Genomic DNA, 27,159 nt, shown 5'->3' with positions numbered 1-27,159 from the left:
CTGTATGACTTTGCCATTTTATAAGGGCTGAATACTGATTGTTGAATTAAGTGGTAAAACTTCAGAGGAATCAAGGTTCACCAACACCACAGAATACATAGTAGGAGTTTCCACATTGACCTAGTTCTCATTCTCATAAGGTCTGGCTACCACAGTCACTTTGTTGCATTTCCTTCATTAATGTATTCTTTTAAGAAGGAGCCAGTCTCCTTTATTGTCTCTATACACTAATATGAATTTATTTAATAGTCTCAGATCCCGGTTCATTAACCTATGTGGTCTCTTCTCATTTCAGGCTCTGTGGCCGCACTGCCACTCTTGCTGCTTTTTATGAAACTACAGCAGATTCAGCTGCAGTAGGATATTTCTCCTAGCTGAAGTACAGGACTGTTTATGAAACCATAGAGAATGGATTGCATTGAAAATGTTTGAGCAGGTTTTCACTGCAGAAGTGACCAAAATGACTTGCTGGGAGTGGGAACAAGCACAACCATGCTTAAAACAATGTTAAATAATCATGGTTGATTTTTGCTGTAGATTAACCTCATTAGGCTAACATGTTTTCTATATTTGATATGGTTGGTTTAAACTGAGTTCTGAATCATCTTTAACACATCTCTAATAACATATTTTTTCCGGTTTAAACCTGGCTTGGATGTACAATTTCTGGTATACTTTGGTTGCAAAAATTTCCAATTTCTTCTTCTGCCATCATGTCAATTGCTTCTTGAGGAGACTTCCTATGCAAAACATGTAATATGTATGCATTGTGGCATGGTTTGAGTTTACTAAGTAGTCTGCCTACATTTTTTTCTTCATGTAAGAAATATATCCTGCTTTGAAGTATTAGGTGTCTGTACTTCTTACCTGTTTTCCTACTCTTCTTTTTCTATGAATTTAACAGTATATTTTTGGAGACCTTAAAATAAACCAGACTGAAATTGCCCTTGATATAAGAAGGCACAATTCCTAATGAAGTCCATGGGAGTTATGTCAGCTTACCCAAAGATTGAATTTAGCCTCTCCGTTTTATTGGGAAACAGGCACACAGTGCTTCATTTTCTATTTGCAACAGCCAAGGCCTGGTTTTGGAGAGGTAAAGCTCTATGATGAGCTGTTACTAAGCATATGTTGTTTCAACAGCATGTACTTTTGGAAATTTCCATGCAATATATAGTTTTTATATGAAGATCAGTTAGGGCACATAATGGATTTGTTTGGTTTTCAGTGATAATTTCGTTTGGTAAATCCTGATTCTTGCTCTTTCTCACAATATTTACAAGACAATTTAAATGCTCGAAAGGATTTGTAAAACCATCTGGCATCCTCTGAAGTAAGAAACCCTGGCCCTGGAGGAAAGTCAAATGAGTAATGTAGGAGCAACCAGTTAGCAGAATACTTGCGTTCTACTTGTCTAACAGCATACACTAGCCTGTAGTTTATGAAAGAGTAAGAGATTATTTTTTAGAGATATTATTTTCCATGAATTCTAGAGGGAGAATTTTTTACAGTGTGGAAAATATTTCCTGCAAAACTGGAAAACCACTCATTTCATTCTTATGTTAGGGAACTTGATTTGAACGCTAAAAGTGTAATCAAAGAAAACCTTTGCTTTGATCTGAATGTTGTAGAATGAGTATTAATATGAAGATGGTTTCTTCAGAAGCTGCATTAATCTTTTGTAGTCATGTTTTTCTTTTATCAGACAAGGTTTTGAGGGTAACAGTGGCTGTTTGCTTCACTGTTAATATCAGATAAGCAAAAGTCTATCAGTTTCCTCTCTCTCAGGAAGTCAGATGCTTTTGCTGAATCTGTGCTTCTTTGGCAAGGCTGACTTTCCAAGCAAAGAAACTAATCTTCATATGGAACATACATAATTATCACGTTGTCATCTCTGTTGAAAGGTAGCCAATAATCACTTTGTATAGATCATTCCTTTTTCCAAGTTTCTTGCTGAGGCTTGGCAGAGCCTGGTGAGGACATATAACATATCCCTTAAGCTTTGCATGGAGCTTTGTGCAGGTAAAGTACTTCAGTCTCCAAGGGAATGCCTGGGAAATCACGTACACTTGGTCTGAGCAATGAGCTATGTGTATATGTGAGAAAGGGAGAGACTGGAAAGAGATCTGATAAGGGGATGTGAAATACAAAATCTTTGGAGCTTTTCTGGAAGCTGCCAACTTGAAGGAGCTGTTTTACTTTCAAGGCTTGCAAATTCTCAAAGAGCACCTGTGCTGAGTTTCACACCACTGATTCTGTTGACTAAAATAATCTTCTTTTGATGAGTTAACATGAAATAATAATCTAGTATAGCAAGTAGTGGTGATGGCAGGTGCAGTAAGAAAACACAAATCAGGCTTTGGGGAGAGGATGGGGGAGGGACACCAGAATTATTGAATCTAATTACCAGTAACTTTGAAAATTTTAGCTGATGACACCTCTGAGCAAATGTTATATTGAACGAACCTCAGGAACACAGGAAATTTCAGCAATTTTCAGATGTTTTACATGTTGGCGTGTTTGCAGGGGCATTTTACATGGTTTTATGAAAGTCAACCAACTGTTCTGTTCTTGTGTGATGGAAATTCTAAGGCATAATATATTACTGCTTCACACTGCAGAGCATGCTCGGTAAGGAAATAAACGTATGATGTCAGTTAAGCAATTATCATGCAGATTAAAAATTGGCTAACTGATAGGTCTTGAATAAATGTATGTAGGGAGTACTTGTCCAAATACAGCATTTTTTTTTGAGGTCCTACAGGGATCTATATGCTTATAGAGTGGATAGGAGTGATGACATTTACTTTGCCAGCAATCTAGCTTGTTTGTTTGCTTTCTTGGTAATCTAAGCTTGTTCAAAAATGGGCATTTTAATGTATCAAAACTAGAGGTAACATATAAAATTAGTGGTTGTACTTCACAGACCAATAGTTGTGGAAGCAACTTTGCTGTTGGAGTGAAGATACCGCTGAACATAACTTGCCACACTGAGGCAGTGACTAAGAGATGTAACAGTGCTTGGGCTTATGCACCCTTTGATGTTAGATAAGACAAAATAGCAGATATATTACACTTGCTTTTAATGTTTGTGATGTTGGTACTAGAACTGGGTGCCAGCCTGGACCCCAAGTATTGTTAAAGGCTGTTGATGAATTAGAAGGAATTCAGAGGAGTTTCAGTAATGCTTAGAAAACCTGCCATACATCTAGGAACTGGTTTATCCAAGATAACTTTAAGGGTTTTGCTTAAGATCAAAAAGTATCTTTATGAGGGAAGAGGGTAATGGGACCCAGCTGTTCACGTACACAGTAAAAATAAGGAGGAGGTGGGTGTGGGGAGAACCACTGTTGTTGTGACCTGTTCACTTCTATTCAGCCATTACTACAGTGTCTAGGTCAGGCCAGCTCTGCTACCTAGAACCACAAATATTTTTATTGGCTCATGTGACTGTCATGCTTGCCCATCAGTAAGACAGAGTTAGCTTGGTTAATTGTAGCTGAAAGGAAAAAATAAGTTTCTGTCTTGATGCTGTCCATAATGTTTTTTAGAATCTTAATATTCTAAATAATTTCTTCTCTCTTTTATTTTATAGGGCACCAATGCCTCTGCTCTGGAAAAAGACATTGGCCCAGAGCAGTTTCCAATCAATGAACACTACTTTGGCTTGGTCAATGTAAGTACCATTTTCAGTAGGCAAACCATATACAGAACTATGGCTTTGAAGTTACTTGAACTTTGGTTTCTTCTTTTCTTCTTTTTTTTCCTCCCCCAATCCTGTTCTAAGGTAGGATTGCCTTTTTTTGAAAAAGTGCCGCTCATGTTCCAATTTTAGGCAAAGTGGATTGCAAAACTGTATCAGATGTTTGAAGATAGCTTCATACACCCCCAGAGAAAACAGTTTACTGTTCTATGAATGTTTCCAGGGATTAGAATCTGCAGCTCAATAAAGTTAAAAGTCTATTTTAGCTATGAAACGTGAGGGAAAAAGTGATGGAAGTATGTACAAGCTTAGGTACAGCAGTCTGCATTGGGTACTCTCTTAGGAGGAGCTTTTTTATCTGACTAAGGAGAGAATGAGTGAGAAGGGTGTTTAATCACTTGTTTATTCCCATATAAATAAAACAGATAGAGTAATTCTTTCCATTGAAAACATTAGTCATTCTGCTACTGAGCAGTAGGATAGAGCCCAGCAAGAGTATATAAATATATGGAAACAAGCTTAAGGAGATCCACTACAATAAATATATCTCTTGCATGTGGAAACTTTTACTTTGTATGCTAGTTAATTTAGAACACCATAGTTTTTTTCTGTGAAGTGTCAGGGGTGGGTGTGGAAATATATTCCTACAGCAGCTGCATGGCAAAATGGCTGGTATGTGACAGGGGCACAGAAGCCAGAAGTTGAATGAAGCAACTAGTTTTATTGTGATGCACAGGGATTAAGACTGTTTTTAATTTTACATGGCAGTTTGGGAACACCTGCTACTGTAACTCCGTGCTGCAGGCATTGTATTTTTGCCGGCCGTTTCGGGAAAATGTATTATCATACAAGGCCCAACAGAAAAAGAAGGAAAATCTCTTGACTTGCCTAGCAGATCTTTTCCACAGTATTGCTACTCAGAAGAAGAAAGTTGGAGTTATTCCACCAAAGAAGTTCATATCAAGGTTACGAAAAGAGAACGGTAAGTGTAAAACTGGAATCCTCTTAGACATTCATACATTGATCAGGAAAGTATAAATAAATATTGGGCAATGTGGTCATATTAGTCAGATGTTCAGGTTAGATTTGTAAATTGCTTTTAGTACTTTGGGGGGTTTAGATATTAATATTTCAGTATCTGTGTACGTGATATTACACTTGAAATAACCATACCAGGTTTCATAAGTTCCGAGAGGTGCATGAATTAATGATGTTTTCACAGCATGGTGGGACAGACCACACTGTACAGTGAGCTAGGGCTGGGAATAGGGTGACACTCTGCTGTAATTTTTTAATTATTTTTTTGGAGAGTACGGCAGAGAGAAACATTGAGGGCAGTTGGCTGTATAGAAACTGTGTGACCTAGGAGTGCCACAGGCACCACTAGTCCAAAACACTGGAGGATAAGTAACTATGTATGTGGGAGTGTTGAGTGGACTACACGTCAACTGCTGCTCTTTTTCTTAGAAGTCTTTGTGAAGCATCAGGCCCTTTTTGAGCATTAGGTTGGCAACAGCATATGCCTAATCTTGCAGTAGTTCTGTCTAAGGGATATGAGGAACATCTTGAAATAAGGAAGCCTGCCACACAGCTCCATTTTGGCCTGGATTCATATCAATGTGGGTGGTATGCTTAGAAACAGGGGAGCTTTGAATGAAGAGACAAAGTACAAGTCAAACACCTGGAAGAAATTGCTTCCTGGTGACAGCATATAAATAGGCAGACTGTTCATTCCAGAGCAGGCGTTTGAAAGTGTGGCAAAGTTAGCTCCGAGTCATTTAGTGATAAATGCCCCCACACTGTTGGGGACCGCTTTTAGGGACTGGATCTTATGTTTTCAGCTTTTTTAAATTAGGGCCAGATTCAGTGTGTGTTAACCTGCTTATGTGTCCAGGCTAGACACTGCAAAGCTGAATGATCTGCACAATATTTTCTGCGGAAATCCACGTGAGCTTTTTCAGGAGAAGGGGGATAAAAATACACATTTCTTGGGAACACAGATACTTTTTTCTTCAACACAGTGGGCAAATTAAGCCTTCACTGGAGAAGTGTGTACTAAATCACCACTGAGATATTCTCCCCTCCTCCTGCAAGCATTTCTCATTGAAGAGGACAAGTCTCTGCTCATCAGACTTGTGTGTGAAAAATGAGGTTTGTTACATGGTGTTATTATTACTATTTGTAGTGGGTTAACCTTGGCTGGCTGCCAGGTGCCCACCAAGCCTGGCTCTTACTCCCCTCCTCAGCAGGACAGCGGGGGAAAATAAGATGAAAAAAACTTGTGCGTTGATATAAAGGCGGTATAACAAAAAAAAAAAAAAAAGCAAAGGCCACATGCGGAAGCAAAGCAAAACCAAAGGAGATTTATTCTCTACCTCTCATCAGCAGGCAATTTCCACCCACTCCCTGGGAAGCGGGGCCTTGGTATGCGTAGGAGTTGCTTCTGAAGACAAATGTCGTAATAATGAATGCACCCCACCCCCCCCCCCCCTTTTCTCTTAGCTTTTATTGCTAGAAACGAAGTCACATGGCATGAAATATCCCTTTGGTCAGTTTGGGTCAGTTGTTCCAGCTATGTTCCCTCCCAACTTCTTGCCCACCCCCAGCCTACCAGCCTTTGGCAGGGGCTGGGGCTGAGTTGGCTGGAGAGACAGCCTTGATGCTATGTGAGCACTGCTCAGCAATAGCCGAAACATTGGTGCGATATCAACGCTGTTCTAGCCACACGTACAAAGCACAGCACTGTATGGGCTGCTGTGAGGAAAGGTAACTCCATCGCAGCCGGACACAGTACACTAGTATGCATCAGCATCCAATGTCTTCAGTTTCCCCAGCCATGTGTCTTACTGTCCAAACTCTGTGATGTTCATAAGTGTCTGAGGGACTTGGAATATATGGGTGGGGAGTCAGTGCTGCCTAAAGTTAGACATCTAGTCTAAGGAATTAATTTAGGATGAGTCACCCTCTTGCTTTTTTCATTGACTGTGATGGGAGCCTACACAACCAACTCCAAAGAAGAGCATAACCTTTCAGACAGCTAAAGCTAGGTGAGATGAAGCCTTCCACCAAAGTTGCTTCATGGAAACCAGCGTGACTGCAAAACTGCTCTTCTTTGGCATGATTTTAAATAACTTTGCTGAGCAAGGGCCAGTACATGTATTTGGAAAGAAAGAATTAATTTAGTTTGCTTTCTTGAAGGAAAGGATATACTCAGCTTTAGAAATCTCGACTCTCTTCTTCACAGATCTCTTTGACAACTACATGCAGCAGGATGCACATGAGTTTTTAAATTACCTGCTCAACACCATCGCAGACATTTTGCAGGAGGAGAAGAAACAGGAAAAGCAAAATGGGAAACTGAAAAATGGCAACATGAATGAAGCTGAAGAGAACAATAAGCAAGAACTCACCTGGGTGCATGAGATTTTTCAGGGAACACTGACTAACGAAACTAGATGTTTGAACTGTGAAACCGTAAGCATTGGGATAGATTTTTGGGGTTTTTTGGTTGTTGCCCTTTAATAGATAGATACATTTTATATATATAAATATATGAATCTTTTCAGACATCTGAGAATTGTGGATATTCCTGTAGACTTTACTTCTTGAAGTGAGTATATTCTTTTCTAAAAATTTATTTTTCTAAGCATTACTTGGCTAACCTATGCCAAGTCTTGCTGTCCTAATACATATCCCTACAGTTAAAATCCTTGCTAGTTAATGAATACCCTTCCTTATTACCGTAACTTTGGAAGAAGATATTCACCTCATCATTCCATGAATAAGTGAAATGTTAAGATGAATTTGTGTTAATTCAATCCTAAGAATGTGACTGGCATACAGAGGGTTTGTTATTAACAAACCATATGTTTTCTTTTATCTCCCTAATATTTTCTAGAGGATGCTGTCAGTTTGAAGTCTCTTATATTTGATGTATGAGTAAAAATTAGTCTCAGTTAGGAAACCTGCTTGCAAGTGTCCTATTGATTTCTGTGGTTTTCAATCACATGCTCCTACTTTAAGGGAAAAGAAATAATAAAAAAGTTTCTCTCTGTGAGGTTGCTATGTGAAAGAGTAACACAGACAAGAAAAAAATTTGTTTTGGGGAGAGCAGTGACCCTGACTTTCCAAAAAGGTTGGAATTAACCTCACCTAACCTTTGCTTTGTAAAAGGTAGCTGTCAAGGATGAACTAGTTTTCTCAGCTCCTTCTGTAGATGATGGAGATTGCAAAGGAACTCCTGCAGGAAGCTGTCTCCATCTGTCTCTAGGCTGTTTCATGAAACTGAAAGTTTTCAGCAGTATCAGGTATTCTGCTCGATACATCTTGTCCTGGCTCTACAGTGTTACTGAGCTTTTGCAACTGTTGGTGCAGCAATGCTGTGAACTGGGCCAGGAAACTGATCTGGCCTAGGAATAATGTGTTTTTATCTCACACCAACACTGCTACCAAGGACTTCCTCTAAAGAAAATGCAACTTTATAGATTATCTGCATTAAAGTGCCTGGAGAAGGTGCCCAGAGAAGGTATCTTCAGACAGCAAGCTGAGGTTAAATATCTAACTTTAGACAGCTGAAGTTAGGTGAGATAAACCCTACCCAGGTCCTACCAGATGTGTAAAAGAACATATTCTGATATTGATAATCATAAAGAATAGCTCTATACTCCAAGAAAATATGACTTCTCCAGGGATTTGGGTCAGACAGTGGGGAAAAAGAGATACAGTGATAGTCAACATGAAAAAAAGGGGTTGTACCAAGTTTGGAACAAGCTTGTATAAGTGAAAACCAGAGCAAGATATTGAAAATTAATTCTTTGATCTATTTCAATTATAAAAACCCAAGTAATAATAGCAAGTTAAAATAAGTGAAAGGGTAGAATTTAGAATTTTTTTTTATCTGACAAGCTTCTTCAAAGGGTTGTGGCCTAATTATGAATTAATATCCAGTGTTTACTGAGACAAACTGTACTGAAGTCAGGACGTGTCCTTGGGTAACAGCAAAACTGCACAACACCCTTATTTGTAATTCAATGAGACCAAGCTTTATGGAAAAAAATCGTGCTAGGTATTGCTGCTGTAGAAAGGCTTGTCTGTAGCTTCCTGTGAATGCAAAAATACTATATACTACTCAGGATACTTTTCCAGTTTGTTTTTCTTGTATTATTGTATCTCGAAATCTTTGGGAAATTGTAAAATGGATTAAAAGATGTTCCTTTGCTAAAATATTCATATGTAGTGCATGAAGAATCATTCAGATTCCAGCAGTTCTTATTCTCACAAAGAATGCAGTTTGAATCTCGTTTTCTAGCTACCTTTAGTTTTGGTCCATGTTATTCTAGCCCCAACTAGCTGATCTTCCCCTTTCAGTAAATATTTGATGTGCTGAAATCAATAACAAAATTCCTAGCTTCTTTGTGGTATTCAGATGAAACACTATACTTGCCAAAGACTTTTCCAAGTATTTAACCTCTTTCTTGATATGCAATGTGTCTGACAGAACTCTAGTTCCAGCCATAGAGACACAATGTTCTCAAGCTTTGTTGCTCTGTCTTTCGAATTCTAGCTGTATGTTTATACTGCAGTTGATTGCTGCCAGTTTTGTGGTTTCTTGTCCCCTGTGGGTCAAATCAGGTCTCAGGGAGGATTTTTGTTTGAAGAACTGCCATTCATTTTAATTGGGTGTGCATTATGCCTCTGTACATCTTTGATAATATCAAAATTCATCCTGTTAAAGGTGTTCCTCTGGATTCAGAACTGATATGGGGTGCATTCACCATGTTTATAGGACCCCTGACATAATGCAAAGATGAGCTGAAAGTAGTATGTAACTTTCACATCCATAGAATTGCAGAAATCTGAGCATGAGGGACTTGTGTCAGAACAATGGATTCAACCCCTCTACTGAAGTTCTTGATTTGAACTTCACTATCCAATCATCTGATTTAGTTATTCTAAGGAAATACAGTCATAGAAGGCAAAATATGGAGTGTTCATGCAGCATTTTATAAACAGAATTGGTTGTTATGAATATGGTAAATTCATGTACAGTAAGTAATTCTGCAGTCTTTTTGACTCAGTTGAAGTATTACAACAATTATCTGTCTGGATGATTTTTTTTTTTTTTAACGTTATTTCATCTTCAAGATTAAACACTAAGTGAAAAATCATTTTCAAAGCAATAATCAAGATCTGTCATTCTGAAAATGTTTGGGGTTACTTTTTTAAAATAAAAACTCTTTATTAGCATTTTTCTCCTTCTGTCTAAAAAAATTGGCAAAACCGAAATGGTTTGGCAAAATATTATCACTTTGCCATTTTTACCTTTAATCTTTGAATTTTTTAATCAAAATTATTGACCAGGAACAATATTCAAAGGGGAAATGCAGCTGTGTCAGCCAGAAATATAAAGCCAGCCTTTTGAATGCTCACTGGAGAGAAAATACAACATGGTTAAATATGACATTTCTTGGCAGATGCTTATTTGGAAAATATCTTCATTGCATCTTTAATAGCGGAATTAAATAAATATATAGGGCACAAACTGTGATTATTTAGTGTAATATATTATACAAATAGTAAATAAAATTTCAGTGAAATAATAAACTAGGCTGTGTTGCGTAACAAGGGGACATATGTAATGCACCAGTCACAGCTTATATAGGGGATGATGGCCCCCCTTTAATGAACAGTAGACTGCGGTCTACTGGTTGGGGGGCTTGGATAAGTGGAACAGACAGAAGTTAAATTATATGAAAGCTGGATTGGTAGAGTTACTAATAAATATAGTCACGCTGATCTAGAAAAAAAATTTAAAAGCATTAAAATTAATTATTTTTGTGTAATTTATTTCTGCAGAAATTTCTCTATCTTTAGCATTTGCACATAGATATAAACAGCATTTAGAAATACGGCGTTAGTTACTAAGTCTCTGTTTCACATGTATATTTTTTTGCAACAGGTTAGTAGCAAAGATGAAGATTTTCTTGACCTTTCTGTTGATGTGGAGCAGAACACATCAATTACACACTGTCTAAGGTAAACAAATGCATCTCTTTGGCAGATAGTTCTGTCTGACTTTGCTAAATTTTCCAAGTCTGGTAGATACAGAGAAGAGAAGTAGAATAACATTGGGTTTTGAGCTTTTCCTAAGCAGAAGAAAAAGACTGTAAACTGGGTGTTTCCTCTAATGACAAAATATACATTAATGTATTTTGTTTTACTCACTTTGTCTTTCAATGTATGTGTTTGAATGGGAAAAAAAATCATCTCTTGGGGAAAACAATTGATTGCCTTGTCATCTGGAAGAATTGCTGCAGAATAATAACTGGCTTCAAATGGATTTAAGTGTGCTTATCTTTAAGCTTCTACTTAAGTGCTTTGTTGATTAGGACTTATGTGCATATTAAAAGTTAAGCATGTGCTTTGCAGAATAAGTACTAGAGTCCCTAGAGGGCAAAAGATTTCAAAAGTCTGCTTTTCTGCATGTAAGTTTCTTATTCTGTGTCTCATCCTAAAATCATGGGGATAAGTCTTTTATTCTAAGTTTCAGTTCTGCTTCTAGTACACTCTTAACTATTAAACAAATACTTCAGAGATCAAAATAATTTTCAGACTTGCATGGATGATTATTCTGAGAGATTTAAAATATCTGGAGTTTTGGAATTGAAACAATAAACCGATACCTAGATTTAAGATAATATGTTGCTGCTTTAAAGTAATGATTATCAGTTGGTCAAATTACTCTTTCAAGCTCCAAAATTGCTGCCAAGTTTGAAATTGCATTTAACAGTTATTCTGGAATGCCTAGGAAGGGTTGTCTGGCATCTCACCCCCAAGCTGAGAGTTAGAGAAAGAGAAAGCATATGAGGTACTAACCATTTCCTGAGTCAGAAAGCAGTGATTTCTCTGTGGATACCACAACTGTAATAGGTAACTTCTGTTACATTTTGAAGTGCTAGATGGAGTAAGTTTTTTCCTTCTCAACTTCTGTTCAGTCTCCTGTAGGATACTGTAGCAGTCCTTAGCCCTCAAGTAGTCCACACTGCAGTAACTAGCCTCATTTTAAAAGTGAGCAACCTGAAGAGTGGCTTTGAAAAGGAGTGCATTATTATCTTTTTTTTCCCCATTTTCTCTTTGTCTTTCCATGGTCACGAATAATTGAATCAGTATTGGTACTCCAGGTTTTTGTTTGCACACTTTAAGTTCTTCACTGTAGCCACTACTTTGAACTTGTTTTTGTCAGCATTACTTACCTTTCCCTATGGTGTTCAAAGTCAATTTGAAATCACACTGACATGCAAGGAGGCTGAAGTGTGCATCTTCTGAGGTGCTTTCTAACCTGAGTTGTTATTTGGTTCTATGATATACAGTTACTGAAGACTGAGCACTGACTTTTTCTTACAGCTTAGTCTGGTGAACTTGCTAGAAACTGCTGCTGTACATTAACTTACCGCCTGTCCTTCAGCTTTCTCCAATTTTTTATTTAATTTCTTTGTTGTTAATCTTCCTGGAAATGTTTTGTTTGGAAAGGCCGTTTTATGCAAAGGCACAGAGTACTTCAGTAGAAGTACCAATAGTATTTCTACTACTGAACAGCCAGTGGCTGTAGCTTACGATGTGGAAGAACTGCATCTGCACTACTGCAATCAACAGGTGAGTGGTGGAGTTGAAAGAGACCCCAAGAGGTTAACCGCTAGCTCCACCTCAGAGAGGATGCTTGTCCAACCTGTTCCAAAAGATCTTTTAGCAGTAATAGCTCGATTGCCTATCCCAGTCCTTCCCGTTCTTACTACTAACAAGTTTTTCCCTTTGTGTAACACGAATTGTCCTTGTTTCAGTTCAAGTCCATTTCTGCTTGCCCTGTGTACTCTGGACATACATAAACGAGGGGTTGCTCCCCTTCCTCTTAGCAGCAATCTTTTACATACAGGAAGAATGTCTTCACTTTATTTTTAAGTTAAACAGCCTAAGGTCATTCAACATTTCCTTCACAGGTTATCTTCACCACTAGATCTCTGCTCATGTTCATTACTCTTCGACCCTCTCTCCAATTAAACTTCTTTCTTTCTTGAAGTGCAGTTGCCTAAAATTAGGCACAATATTCCAGCAGAGATCTACACAATCCTGAGAAGAACGGATGCCCTAAAAGTTTGTTTATATATGCCAGTATAGTATCTGCTTTACTCCAACAGCATGAAGTGCCTTTTGAAGTCCACTCATTGTTTCTTTTGGCAATAAAGGGAAGCAAAATCCCAGTTTTTCCTTTCTTGGGGTGGGAGGTGTAGGTTGCTATTTACAGATTAAACAGGAAAAGAGTCATCACCTATCATGTGTTCTGATTGTCTTTCACACCAGCAGCATGTCTACCTCTGTTTAGAAAACATATATTCAGTTAGAATACGGATTTCCTCTCATTGCTCTATGTTATTATGCATTATTAAATGAAGTGTAAGTGCTTCTGTGGTTTCTGTTAATAGGAACGGCCAAGTTATTACTCCTTCTGGAACCTTTGCTGTTTCCTTTTTTTTAAAAACTGCTTTGCTGTGTCTTTACAACTTTAAGTGCTACCGCATTGAAAAGATAAATTAAAGAAAAACTGTGCAAGATAACATTTAAGTAGAATGACTTTCTTTGCCACTGCAGATGAATGTTCTTTTTAGCTATTTCTGTAGCTTTCAGATTGAAAAGGTTCTTGTGTAATTAAGAGGTCCAAAGAATACAAGCCTTTGGCATAGTCTAACTCCACAAGGTAGACAATCAGGCCTGAAGCAGTAGAAGTCTAATAACAAATATAGTACATCTCCATTATTTTTATTTCCACGAGGAGTTGCAAAGTTCACCAGTCCATTTGATCCTGCCTTTTAACTAGTCTGCCTGTGCTTTTTTATTCCAGTAAGAATTGTCTCATCTCTTAAAACAGAAAATTTGTATTATTTATACATATAAACAATAGAAAGCATCTTCCACGCTGTAGCATAGAGGCTGTAGAGAGATGGACTGTGGAAGCACATGAGGTCAATGATAAATTAGTATATCTTGAGTGGGTGTATTTAAAAATTCCTTTCTCCTGTTAAAATACCATATAAACAGAATGCAGATTGGCCTGTTAATGGAGTAGGAAAGAGTTAGAAATACCTTGAAACTAGCTCTGCAGGTATAGAGGAAAGTTCCTCAAGCCTATAGCTCTTATACATGCAGACTTTGCATGAACTCCAGTCAACGATCTGTAGGTTTTGACTGTTCAACATATGTTAGAAGTGCCATGCTGAAAATTCTCAATTGATGAAACAGCTACTGAAGTTGCAGCTGTAAAGAGCAGCAAAAGCATCTAAGTCTCACCTGCATACCTCCTTCCCCCCAAGGAAAGAGTTATTGCTTATAAATATGCCACCAGTTTTGTTCCTGGTACAAAAAAAGGAATGAATATGTGCTGAACAAGTGAATTAGTAGTGCCTCTAAATTCCATGACTGTGCCTCACCTGCTTTGGTAGAATAGGGTAACAGCCTGTCAGGTGGAAGTAGAAGACAAAGGAATAAAAGAACAAATGCAAAGGGACATGTAAAGGAATGTCCATCAGCTTATCAGGTATTTGCATATTTCTCCAGCTTTCACAGCTGTAATTCCCATACCAGTCAACTTATAATTTAAAATGTTAGATATTATTGGTTCCAGAATAATTAATACATTTTAAAAGGAATTCAGAAACTATTTGAGTTTAATTCATTTTCCTGGGAGGCTTGGCATAGAACAAACCGGTATCTATCAAATTTCTATATCTTCTGTACATGTTTCTTTATGTTAGAAAAATATTATTTCCATTGCTTCACTTTGAGGTGGGAAGGAAAGTAATAAATTCCACAAGTTTGTTTATTGTTAAATTGAGACTTTAGGCTCTGAAAATAAAGATTAGACTCTTTCCTTAACAGAAGATCTAAAACTTAGACAAGCACATTCTACTGAATCTTGCAGCGTTGTTCCCCACACATATAACCCAACTCTTATCTTTTCTAAAATTTCATCTCTTCACTTATGATTCCCTGAAAGGTTACCACGTTTTTCAGAGGAATTGGCTGAATTCAGTTAATTTTGTCTTTAAATTCAAACGTGAAATCAGATATTCGAGATCAGTGTTTATCACTGAAGCAAATCCTTTCCAGTGATCATGCTTTATTTTTCTTTTAGATAAAAAAATTACACTTATGATCAAAGTTTTGTTGCAACTTACCTTTCAAGAGATGTATTTTGTCCTAAATTTCAGCACTTTCTGATCAAATTATTTAAAACCGTATAAAGGAAAAAAACTTAGTAAAAGCATTCTCAGTTAGTATAAATATTATTCAGTCATATGAAGTGCCTCTCAGTCATGCTCTGTCAACCTTAAAAACTTGAAGATGGAAAATCCTCCCCTTTTATGAAGTTAGGTAAATAACTTCTAATACCTATGCCCTGGCAATCTATATAGTCTTCAGCTCTCCCATCTATCTATGCCTGTGGTGTTGGTGCCAAGAAGTAATAATCATCTGGAATCCTCCTTTGCCTTTGTAAGATGATTCTGGTGCTGCCTACTGTGAGAACAGCCTGAACTTGCAGGCAGTGCGGCTTCAGCCTCCGTGCATGTGAACTGCAATGGTAGAATGGAGTTTATTGAGTCTGAATGGGTCTAAATTTTTTTGGAGTTCAGAAGTCTATTAGGTACAATGCAGGTGCAATCAACAGGACAGTTCTGTACTTCAGATATATCTATTTAAGGCCCAAAGTCACAAGAAAACCTGTGTGCTTAAAGTGGAAGATAGATGCTTATGTCTGCACTTACAGTTCTCAAAACACCCGCTCAGCTGCAATGTAACACTATAGATGACAAAAAATTACTGTCATTTTTTATACAGTTAAGTTTTTTTATGTACCTAAAATTCTGCTCCAAATCATATCAGCACTGTGACTTCCAACAAATCTTTTCTGTAAACTGAGAGATACTACCAAAGCAGCCTTCCTCTGCCTCTCTCACTTCAAAAGCTCAATCCAGAAACATTTCCAAGTGTATTTACTTGATCAGCATTTACAAAATCTTCTATACTAGCTGACACTTTCCTTTTTAGACAACAAGAAGGTATAATCAAATAACTTCTGGATGACAGTTCAAGAGGTTAGAGGGAATTTCAATTTTTTTCATCTGTGTAAGAGGATTCAAACCTATCTTACAGAATAACACCATAAAATGTGAGCTATCTGGGGATGACAGAAGTGCTTTTGAAGATGTTCCATTCTGCAAATAATTTAAAAAGGGACTGGATGGATTGAGCGACTACACCCAAGTCTAGGCAGCCCCTTGGCATGTAAGAGACCAGGATATAAATCCCATTTTGAGATACCTGACGCTCTACCTGTACCGTGTGGAGGGCCTCAGCTCCTAAAACAGGGCTGTCATACCAGCCAGGTACTTTTAAGTCCCTTTGCAAACCCTGGTACAGCTGCTTTAGATGTTTTAGAAAACTGGACTCAGTGAAGAGAGGATTTCATTCTGTCTGACTTTTTAGGGTTCCAGTTCATCAGCCCAAGTGGGGAAAAAGTGTTAAGATCCTTTAAGAACTGATAATTGTATTTATTTACAGAGACTTCAGTAACACAGAGACATTATGTAGTGAACAGAAATACTACTGTGAGACTTGCTGCAGTAAACAAGAGGCACAGAAAAGGTAAGCAAATAGCAAGCTATTTCACCATACCCCTCCCGGGCTTTGACAAACCTCCTCCTTGATATTTATTTTGTTTAGATATCTAGAAACCTTACACCCCAGCTGCATTCTCTGTATGGGCCAGAGAACCTACAGAGATTCAAAGCTATTACTTGTGTATCTAGAAGCTACTGCTAGTTGACTATTGTTAATTACAAAGTGCTTTTATAATGCAAATGTTTACTCATTAAGGAAAGACAGAATGGCTTTGAACTTTATCATATGCACTCTACTGGTTTCACAGGATGAGAGTAAAAAAACTGCCAATGATTCTTGCCTTACACCTCAAGAGATTCAAGTATATGGAGCAATTGCACAGGTATACTAAGCTGTCTTATCGTGTAGTATTTCCTCTGGAGTTACGTCTCTTCAACACATCTGGCGATGCTGTCAACTTAGATCGGATGTATGACTTGGTAGCTGTTGTTGTTCACTGTGGAAGGTAAGATACTTTCATGTATGTCTCGAGCTATTGCCAGACATTTTGCCAAGAGCAGAGGCATGCCTGACAAAATGTGAGGAGAGTGGGAGGGAGGACATAAACCCTGCTGCTGCACCAACTTGCCTGTGTCTTAGCCTGAACCTCTTAGCCACCCTCCCTCATAGTAAATCTGTACTTGTTTAAAAAATAATGTCTCAGGCCTCCAAAAGTCACAAGATTGGCTTAAATTAATGGAGATGTCTCCTTCCTCATCAGCCCACTTAGAGAGCTTGGGAGCCAGGACTCTGTGAGGGCCAGACACTGCTAGCATGTAGGCCCTTCAACAGATCACCTCAGTCTCCTGTCAAGGCAATAAAAATGATAGCTTTAATAAAGCTTCTCACATATGGGGTATTGTCAAATATGAAACAAAAAGAAAAATCCTTGGGGGTCTAGGAACACGACTTGTTCTCCCTCTTCTTAAAGACTGTGTGTAACTAAATATTCACGGTTGATACCAAACAATTTTCCCCCTTAAATTTAGTTCATAATGTTTTTAAAAAATTTTCAATAGTTGATGCCTGCCTAATAGTTGTTAAGTGTTCTATAGGTTATTTCGTAAATGGTCGTGGCACAGATGAAAACAACACATTTAGTTTTCAGTTGATGAAGTCTTTGTAACAAGTCAGTAAAAGGGTGAAAGGAGTAAATGTCTACTGCACCACCGGGGTGGGTTTACTATGTTTTTTACAACATTTAGTTATAATTCAGTCTGCTTGCATATAGAAATGTGACTTGTCAAAATGGACTGAATAGGATCTTCTAATATTTTGTGGTTTGGTTTTTTTGTTTTGCCTTCTAGTGGACCGAATCGGGGGCATTATATTACTATTGTGAAAAGTCATGGATTTTGGCTCTTGTTTGATGATGACATTGTAGAGGTCAGTATGCTGAAGGTCATGGGCACAACTTTTGTGTTTATGTTCTCTTCTCTATTTGGGGTTAAAATTCTGATCCAGGTCTGAGTATAGATTTCTAGTCTGCAAAGCCACAGTTTGGTTGTAATGAGACATTCTGTTAGGAAGTAAGATTGCAAACAAAATTATTAATCCTGTAGTTCTTACTCTGTCAGTGTCAGAGGGGGTTGTTTTATTTCTGAGCAACATCAAACGTTTTTAATATCCAACTTCAAGGGTTTAATTTGGAATGTTTTCTATATCTAATAAAATCAATTTAATTCATTAAAACCTAAAATATCCAGGAATTATGTTGCAATCCTTTGCAAAATCACTTGGTAAAATTGGTCTGGGTAAAGCTAGCCTTGCTGTAGAATTTTAATTTTTGACAATTGGGAAGTTACAAGAAAGTCTGGATTCTATAGTCTATCTGGGTTTGTCTGAATGTGAATTAGAGCAGGATCTGGCCCACAGGTATTACAGATTCTGTCCAAGCATTCTGCAATTCATTCCTAAGCAAACCCTTTATGTCATTGTGGCACCTTGGCAAAACTGAGGTCTTGAGTCTGATTTCCCGGGAGTAAATGCAACAGAGGAAAGTAAGCACTGGGACATCGGATGGGGCATGACTTGAAGAGGGTTTCTGGAAATTTCAGAAAGATGGGGTGACATGGTCACATTTATGTGTTTTAACAGTGTTCACTACTGCATTCCAAGGAGTCTCTCTGTTATTGGAAAAAGGCTAATTCAGTTAGGTTCACTGAAACAAACATTCCTGTTGACTTCCATGAGTGAGACCAGTAGGGCTTAGCCCCTGAACATTACCCTTTCACTGCTGAAATTGCAAATAGAATTTGCTAATTGCTACCCTGAAACAAATAACTGAATTTGTCTTTTGTGTTTATGCAGCCATTTAATCCATGTTTGGTGTTTCTTTTAACTAACAGCACATTAAAAATTTTTATTTATTTTGCAGAAAATAGATGCTCAAGCTATTGAAGAATTCTATGGTCTGACCTCTGATATATCAAAAAATTCAGAGTCTGGCTATATTTTATTCTATCAGTCAAGAGAGTGAGTGACTTGGCAAACTGTGACAGTTGTGCACAATGATGCTGCACGCAAAAGAAGGTGATGGCCCCCCTTAACTGACTTTTACACAGACCACATCTTGTATGGTCGAACAACGATACGCTCTATCTCCTATTATGGTCTGTGTGATATTGACTATAACTGTCCATTTTTGACATGCGGAACTTTGTTTTTGGAAGGGGTGGTTGTTTGTAGTTTTTAAGTCTGATTGAAGAGTTAATTGCAGTCAGATTTTAGTGGAATTTATATGGACTAACATTTACAGATAATAAGATTTGGATGTCAACTGTTAAACCCAATCCAGCTAGAGTAGTATTTTATATGGAAGTGTTCATTCCATTTAGGGCAAAATTGTTTAAAACTTTCTAAATGGCTTTGGGGTGTGTTGATTTACAAAGCATTCCTTTAAATACATCCTGACATATACCTACCCATTTTAAGTGTAAGGAAAAAAAATCTGTTTCATTATGATTGGAATTGTGGTTGTATAGGGGATTTTTTTACATGTTACTCTCTGCTGCAAAAAAGATATTCTTCCAAAATCATTTAAGCTTTGGGCTGTTAAAAACTTTCAGTGGATAACTTCAGGCCTAAACTTCACATAGAGGGATTTAAATTACAGTGGAACTAAGTAATTCTGTATGTCCAGTCATTTTGTTTATCGTGAGATAGTACAGATGAGGTGAGATTTCAGAACTCACAGAGCACTGGGATAAAGGGAGTGAGATGACATGTATGACACAAAGATAAATTACATTTATAGAGATTGAGCTTATCTTTCTGTTAAAACAATATCATAGGTTGTTTACTTAATTGAGTTGCAGAGATTGCAACACTGCCCACATCTAGCATATCCGTCAAGACTGAAATTACACAGTCCATTTAAATAAGTGTTGTTCATACAATACAGAAGACACGGCTTGATCCTGCAATTTTCTGAATAACTGTAGGTCCCATTTTCATTTCTCAAGACAGAGTCCATTTCTTAGCAACATAACATAATAAATAACAACCATAAGTTTACACACACTGCCATGTATATATAATCTCTAACATTTTGGCCATGTTTGACAGCATTTGGGTCACCAAGGAAACAGATACGGCTCTGGAGTGTCTGATTTTAAAAATATCAAAAGGCTTAGTGCAAAAGGCTTAGTTTGTGATTTTACTGGGTGAATTTGGCTGGCACTAGTCATGCACTGGCTAATAAAATTGCTGAACTCACATGCTGGAATTTGGCGAAGAATGAATGTAGAAGAAAGTATCAATAGGGTATGCGAAGGGATCGATAACAGGTTGTGGCAGTGGTAACACTGGGTAACTACCTTGATTGGTTTGACACTTTCACTTCATTACACAATTCTTGAACTTCAGTAGCCAAATTCCTATTCCAATGAAGTCAACAGCAAAACCACTCTTGTCTTCAGGGGGACTGACAGTTGGTTCTAGTATTTAGAAGGAAATATTCTCATCTCACAAAATTTATTTCTAATTGTTATATTTAATTCACTCTCACTAAGTATTTATTAGACAATGTTGCTTTTGGTCCTTCTTTTCTTTAAGAATTCTGCCTGCCACTTTATGGCCGACACTCCATTTCAAGAAATGGCTTTTGAAGTGTAGCTAAATCATATATTTTAGTCTTCTGTAGGAAAGAGAATAACTTTTTTTCATTGTAATCTACTGTGAATGTGAAATATCTTTTGTTAAACAATGGTGAAAATGAAGTACTAACTTCTACTGTAACATCAATTGAAGTTCAGTTGGATTTATCAACAGCCATTTTGTACACTAATGAAATGTAGCACTTTACACTGAATGAGAAACAGAAGTGGACTTCTCATCTAACATTATTTGTGATTTATCATGTTATTATACCTATACAGTAAAACAGACGTAGAATGTAACCTTAGAGTGCGCACTTACGTGAATTATAGTAGTGGTCTACAGAGATCACTCATATGAATGAAGGCTGGTATGCAGGCTCAAGACAAGCATAACCGGGATGCAACTGTAGTTCTTCTATTGATGTTAGAACAAAATGTTCTGTCTCTAAGACAGAAGGCAGACATCTTACAGGCGACTTCAACTCTCACTGAGGCCCAGGAACCTTTCCATCGAAAAGCTAAACCTGCAAATCCCTCTTTGATGGATTTATTTATAAGCATTCAGAATTTCCCTATAAAAATATAATAATCACTTGCTTTTTAAAATGGGTAAGGTTTCCTCATTGTGAATGATGGCACTTTCTAGATCATTATTAACCAGTGCTGGTCCAAAGGTCTGTACTTCACAGTTTACTGTTGAACATTCTTAGGTCATTCTTCAATTTTAAAACAAGCAACAAAAAAGATATTCTTAAGGTATCATTTGAATGTTTAGGGCTCATGTTTATATGAAAAGTAATTTTTCATAAAAATATTTTTTAAATCACTTCAATTTTAGGAAATGTTTTCCATATGTCAATTGACTTATCTGAAAATTGATTTTTTAAATGTTACTAATATGAATTAATATTTAAATGCTAAAGAACAGGATAATAATCTTTGGTTTTCTCCAGCTGCAAGACAGCTTTAGACTGTAAAACATACAGATAATTGCAGTATGTTATTGAGAGTAAAATTACTAGAATAAGCTTTTTCATAAAGTATGAAAAAAAATTTAAATTCATGCTAGCCCATGAAAAGATCACAGCACTGGTATCACACCAGTCCAACATCAGCAGTCTGATATTAGCTCTGAAAAATTGTGGAATACTCACTTTATGCTAACACCAGCTAGATTAAGGAACATCTACTTTTCATTAAAAAAAAAATAAATTGCAGTCACAATTCTATAAATTATATCCAGTCTACAGTGTGCTGAATGTCTTGACTTCAGTCCAGCAAAAGCTGTCCATCACGGCTGTATGAATAGCGCCAGTCCAGGCAGCAGAACTTCTATGTCAAATTAAGGACATTCACATGGGTTTTGCAGGATTGGGCTCCTCACAGGAACAATCATATGATGTGAAGTATTTTAGTTGATTAAATAAAACATAATCCTTTTTCTCTTATGCTTATGTATAGATTTCCTGCCCCTTATGAAAGAATGGAAAAATATCTAGGACAATAAAAGCTTTTCAGCCAGCAGCTAGAAAACAAAATTGTAGCACAGATGTCTGATAGTATTCTGTGCTTCCCTAAAATGACTATTTTTATGGTGACAGGTTCTGAGCATATTAGGCCTTATGACATCTGAAGTTTTCTATTTGTTTCACACACTGTTGCTAAGATGTGTTGTCCATTTATAAATCTTAGTACTATGTTCTTACTTTAAAAAAAAGAATATTTTTGCCCTGTGCTGTTTTTCCACTGAACCCAATGAAGCACTGCAGTGCTGATGAATCAGTTACCTTAGAGGATGAGCTCAGACCTCAACTTTTATGTTTCACAGAACAGGCTGTCAGGATTTTATGTAATTTCTATTTTGGGGACATAGCAGAGGGAGGCAGAAGAGGGGACTGATGGAGAAACCATACCAGTGAAGCAGATCACCTTGTTGAAATTAAGTCAGTCCCAAAATTACGCTGATCAATTTTATTTTAATAATTTACAGTTACCTCAGAGCAGTAGACAACATCTTAAAAGTCTTGTTCCTTTAGCAGTTGGAGTAAAGAAAATAAAGCAGTAGGTGTTTCCTTTGTGATAGATTTAATAAAGATATTAAAGACCTAACTAAGCTGAAACCGAAATTCATGTTACATGGTGGGTCCTAAAGTGCTACCACAACCTGTCTTTTATCTTCAGACATTACATTTCATTCACCCATCTGTTACAGCATCATGTACTTGGGACCTGAGCTGGCAGCTTCCAGCTGCCAGTGATTTGATGCCTCTCAGCAGCAGACCCTTCTTGTTTTGTCTCTTTTTTGCTGCTTGTGGCTGACAAGTGTGAGCAGTATCTTACAGCTGAATGTGTACTAGAAATTTTAAGAAGTTTTGGCTGTGTACCTGTTCTTTGCCAGTACCTTTTATCAGTGTTTGTTTTAATTTATTTCTCTTTTGTTGGTCTGTTATTGTATTTGTATAATAACTTATGTAGTTAATATAATTAGTTTCCTGTTTAAATTTTTATGTACTTTGATTTTTTAAAATGTAATCAACCCAAGCACTTTAAGCAACAGTCAATCTTGTGAAATTCCAATCAGCTTAACATTTTGCCTTTGTCTTTTTGCTTTTGCAGATGTTTGCTTGTGATCCAACATCTCTAGTTACAACCCAATTTCAATTTTTAGGCTTGTAGTCCTAGTTGGGTTGTAAATTTGGGAAGCCCAAATTTGTTCATACAATACAAGGATGCAGTATTTACTATGTGTCTGCTACACATAGCAGTATGTAGCTGATGAGTTGCACTCACAGTGCACATTTCACAACCTTTTTTGCACTCTACCTGCTAACCCATCTGAGAATGACTGTAATACTTTAATCTCTGGCACAGTTATCATTGACTATAATTTAGAAAAGCTCTACAGGAGAATTCTCTTTTACCAAACACGGAGTTAGCTGTCAATGAGCTGATGATACAGGTATTGCTCTCTTTGCCATTTTATCTGTGCTCTGTACAGTCTCAATTATTAATAATCTTGAGAGCTGCATTTATTCTTGGACCTTGTGTGAGTGCTAGCAAGGAGAGCAATCTTTTTGCATCTTCCTTCTTTCCACTTGGACTCATATAAAGGGAAGAGAGAATGAAGTAGAGTAAGTGCTGGTGTAAAAAAACCACACCATCTATCAAAGACACTGGATGTTTCTTAGAGGCCAGCATCTGTGGTATCCATAAGAGAAAGTCACTGACTTTTTGTGTTGTTATGCAAGAGTTATTCTTAGTTTTTTAGACATTGTATTCTCTTTGATCAATGGAAAGACTAGGGCTTTTTCCTGTTACATCAGTTCTGTTGCTGAGGTGCTTCTTCTCAATCTAACATGGCACTTTTAGTATTTAAATAGCCCTTGGGAAGCCTTAATAGACGCCCTTTTAATTTCTTTGCTGTTAACATGCATTACTTCAAAGAGATTGCTTGAACCTGTCCACAAGACTTATTCAGATTAACACACTCCTTTTGCATACAAAGTCAAATAACACCTATCAGGAGGTATGTGCCCACCTGATGGGGCCATCTGGGCTAAGCCCACACCTTTTTACACACTAATGATTCTTTTCCCCCTAGGAGGTTTGCTCCCTGGCTTTGCCTGAATGATTTAATATGAAACCACACATAAGTCCCTTTATTCATGGTCTCAGAGTTGCTATAATTCTTTAATAATTCTGCTTCATTTGGTTATCGACTGGGACTATTGCACAGTCTAAAATAGATTAACTTCTGTGTGCCATTCACAGTAGTCAATTTAACAGCCTAATGCTTCTGATGAAGGCTGTTGTAGGTGGCAACTTCACTGTATGTAAGATTATCAAAGAGCAAGTCACTTTTCTGTGGTAGGTCTGTAGGAGGAGCTGGACTAGCATGAGGCTTCCTAACCCTCAGCTTGTACCCAGCTGAAGTTGGTGCTCCAACCTCTAGATAATCCCAACGCTTCTCCTAGGGGTTCCAAAGTGGCAGGAGAAAACCCTTTGTGAAGACACCTTGCGGGTCACCAAAACATCTTGCCTGCCACAGTAGATAATTAATAAGTATTTGCAACCCCTCTCTCCCCGCTCCCTGAAACCTCATTAATACATATACATTCCTTAAAGAGGCTGTTTAAACATCAGCAATGTTTCTACAATGGTGTTCGTATTTGCAAATGTCCCAAGACAGATTGTGTTCACATACTAAATTGTTTCCTAGTCCTCTCTCAACTCTCATTCTAACAGTAAGAGCAACACCAGGGCAGCCATGTTACAGGTTCAAGTGCTTTTCCTGGAGACAATTTTCTAGCTTCAGTGGCTTTTGTTAAAGAAGACCTAATGCAAGCTCCAGAACTTACCCATGACTCTTAAGGATTAAAGTCACCATATGCTGTACGAATGTGAGTGTAGGGTAGGGGGAAGAAGAAAGAGAAGAGGAAGAAATAAGGAAAGGGCTGTTTTTTTCGGAGGCTTTGAAAATGTATATCTGTAAATATATAGTCCCTCTCTACCTTGTCAAAACAATGCAATCATAATAAAACTACTTAAGTACTTCGTGCTAGTTTTTTAAATGGAGTAAGAGGTAGTAGAATTATTAGGCACATAATTGGGGACACATGAAAATACTGAATTTCTAGTAAAACGTACAATACGTGGTGTATGTGTACAGTTGAGTACCTGCTCTTTTTAATCATGTACATGTAATTAAACCCTGCACTACCTGCAGAACTGTAAGATAAATTTCATGTTGGTTATTAAGGCTGTAACATAAGAAAACAGTATTTTCTCCTGTTAACGTGTTTATATTTTACATAAAATAAACTCCCTAGCTGATCTTGCTTCCATTCAACTTGCTTTGAATTCAGCTGGAGACAGACTAGGGCTGAACACTGATGTTGGTTGTTACACAACATGCTTCTGAATGTCAGGTATCTGTATTCTTACAGATGCCAAGACTGCTGATGCTCGCTTTTTATTTCATTTAATGGAGTCATTGCATTTTAAGTGACTTCAGAGAATATTTCATCACCTGGGCTAACTGCCTCTGAAGTGTCTTAAGGGAACAAATTTTGCATGCAGTTGGTGAGGCGTCTTGGTGGAATATACATACAATTGTGTGACTGAGCTGTACCTAGTTAAAGCACATCACTGACCTTGCCAATGTTACTGAGAAGAGCTGAAACTGAACAGAATAAAAAGCAGCCAGAATTGAATTACCTTTTGCATCAGGGAATGACGAGAATCCCAAGCCCTTTAGCCTGGGATTTTACCTGTGACTACCAGAGCGCGAAAGGGTTTTTGCTAACAGGGTCTAAAATTCTGTCAGAGAATTGAAATGTTCCTGTAGTCTGCTAATTTTCCTGATGTTATTCATTAACAAACACAATTTACTTTCTCAAAATAAAAGGCTGGAGTTTCTTGTTCTTGTCTAAATGGGTTCTTGTTATTCCTTCAGAATCATTTAGAGAACCAAAATCAAACATAGCTGTCAAACTGCATGTTAAATTTATAGCTAACATGCTATAAGATTTATGGCACATCAGACTATCAAAGGACTACGTTGAAAAACACTTCACATCTTACAGTACAGATTTTCTCTCAAATTAAAAACCTTGAGGCACCTGCAAATTTATTCCTAGGTTATTAGAACATAAGCTTTTCACTGCAGGATGGAGAAAGAAATTTAAACCACAAGAGATGACTGAAATAAATAAATGGCAAATCCATACTTTTAAAACATTTTAAAGAAATAAAATTTATAGTGTACATATAAAGAAACCAAGAAAAGGTTTCCGAGAGCAGGGTGCACAATCACTGTACACGGGCTCCACTAGAATTGCTCTCACTTCAGAAATGCATTTTCCCAGAAGCTGGATGATGTTCACCTATGTCTCTGTTCCTTATTTTTTGGTATGAGTTAGATTAATCATTTTAGATTAGATTGGGTTGTGTTCTGTGTACCAGATAAACAGAGAAATGCAAAAAATATAATTTCATCTTGACTGAAAACTCAGGTATGGTAGGAGAAAATTATAAGTTTCCTCATTTAAATACACTCAGCAGACTTGAAACAGCATTTATTAGACATGACTAAATGAATGACATGGAGGACCATGTTTCTGGAGACGTTAATTTCCTTGAATGCCTGTGTGCAATTTAAAAATCAAGTAATTTTTTTTAAAAGAAGAACAATAGGACAACTGTTTTCAAGACATATAAATATATCTTTATGGTAACAGAATATTTCAGTCACCTGTTCTGAAAAATGTTCCTCTTCACTTATTAATTTTATATCAAATGGTAGAAGATTATTCCATCGCCTTGTTGAAGTTCACTCAACCTCACTGTATGACTCATTTGGCTGCTCTACTGTGACCTAGAAGAGCTTTAAGCTTTCCTCAGTCTAAACAGATTGTAGCCACATGTCCTTGCTCTCTCTGGGAGACTTCTGTGGCACAGACTGTGGGGCCAGCAACCCTCTGAAGACCTGGATCTTCCTGGATCCTTTCTCCCAGGGCACACCAGACCAGTAACGGCTCTCTCCACACCGCACCGGAGCAGCTTCAATACACATTTTCCCCAAGCTCATCTTTCCAGGAACACATGGTCCACAAGTTTTGAATTATTTCCAGTAAAGAATCACTTTGC

General features: G+C 37.4%; 1 protein-coding gene across 3 annotated transcripts in view; it reads left to right on the top strand.

The window, feature by feature from the left end:
- USP46 (ubiquitin specific peptidase 46) overlaps nt 1-25,944 on the top strand; it is a 36,670-nt gene extending 10,726 nt beyond the window's left edge. For all 3 annotated transcript variants that reach the window (XM_030012490.2, XM_030012501.2, XM_030012511.2), the window contains 8 exons: nt 3,596-3,676; nt 4,472-4,685; nt 6,948-7,177; nt 10,662-10,738; nt 16,313-16,396; nt 16,680-16,877; nt 17,719-17,797; nt 18,789-25,944. In XM_030012490.2, coding sequence (XP_029868350.1) covers nt 3,596-3,676; nt 4,472-4,685; nt 6,948-7,177; nt 10,662-10,738; nt 16,313-16,396; nt 16,680-16,877; nt 17,719-17,797; nt 18,789-18,890 — 1,065 coding nt within the window. In that variant the 3' untranslated portion in view covers nt 18,891-25,944. The remainder of the gene's footprint in view (nt 1-3,595; nt 3,677-4,471; nt 4,686-6,947; nt 7,178-10,661; nt 10,739-16,312; nt 16,397-16,679; nt 16,878-17,718; nt 17,798-18,788) is intronic.
- The last annotated feature ends 1,215 nt before the right edge of the window (nt 25,945-27,159 follow it).

This window comes from Aquila chrysaetos, chromosome 1 (assembly GCF_900496995.4).
Source record: "Aquila chrysaetos chrysaetos chromosome 1, bAquChr1.4, whole genome shotgun sequence".
Classification (NCBI taxonomy): domain Eukaryota; kingdom Metazoa; phylum Chordata; class Aves; order Accipitriformes; family Accipitridae; genus Aquila; species Aquila chrysaetos.
This window is presented reverse-complemented; position numbering and strand designations above follow the sequence as displayed.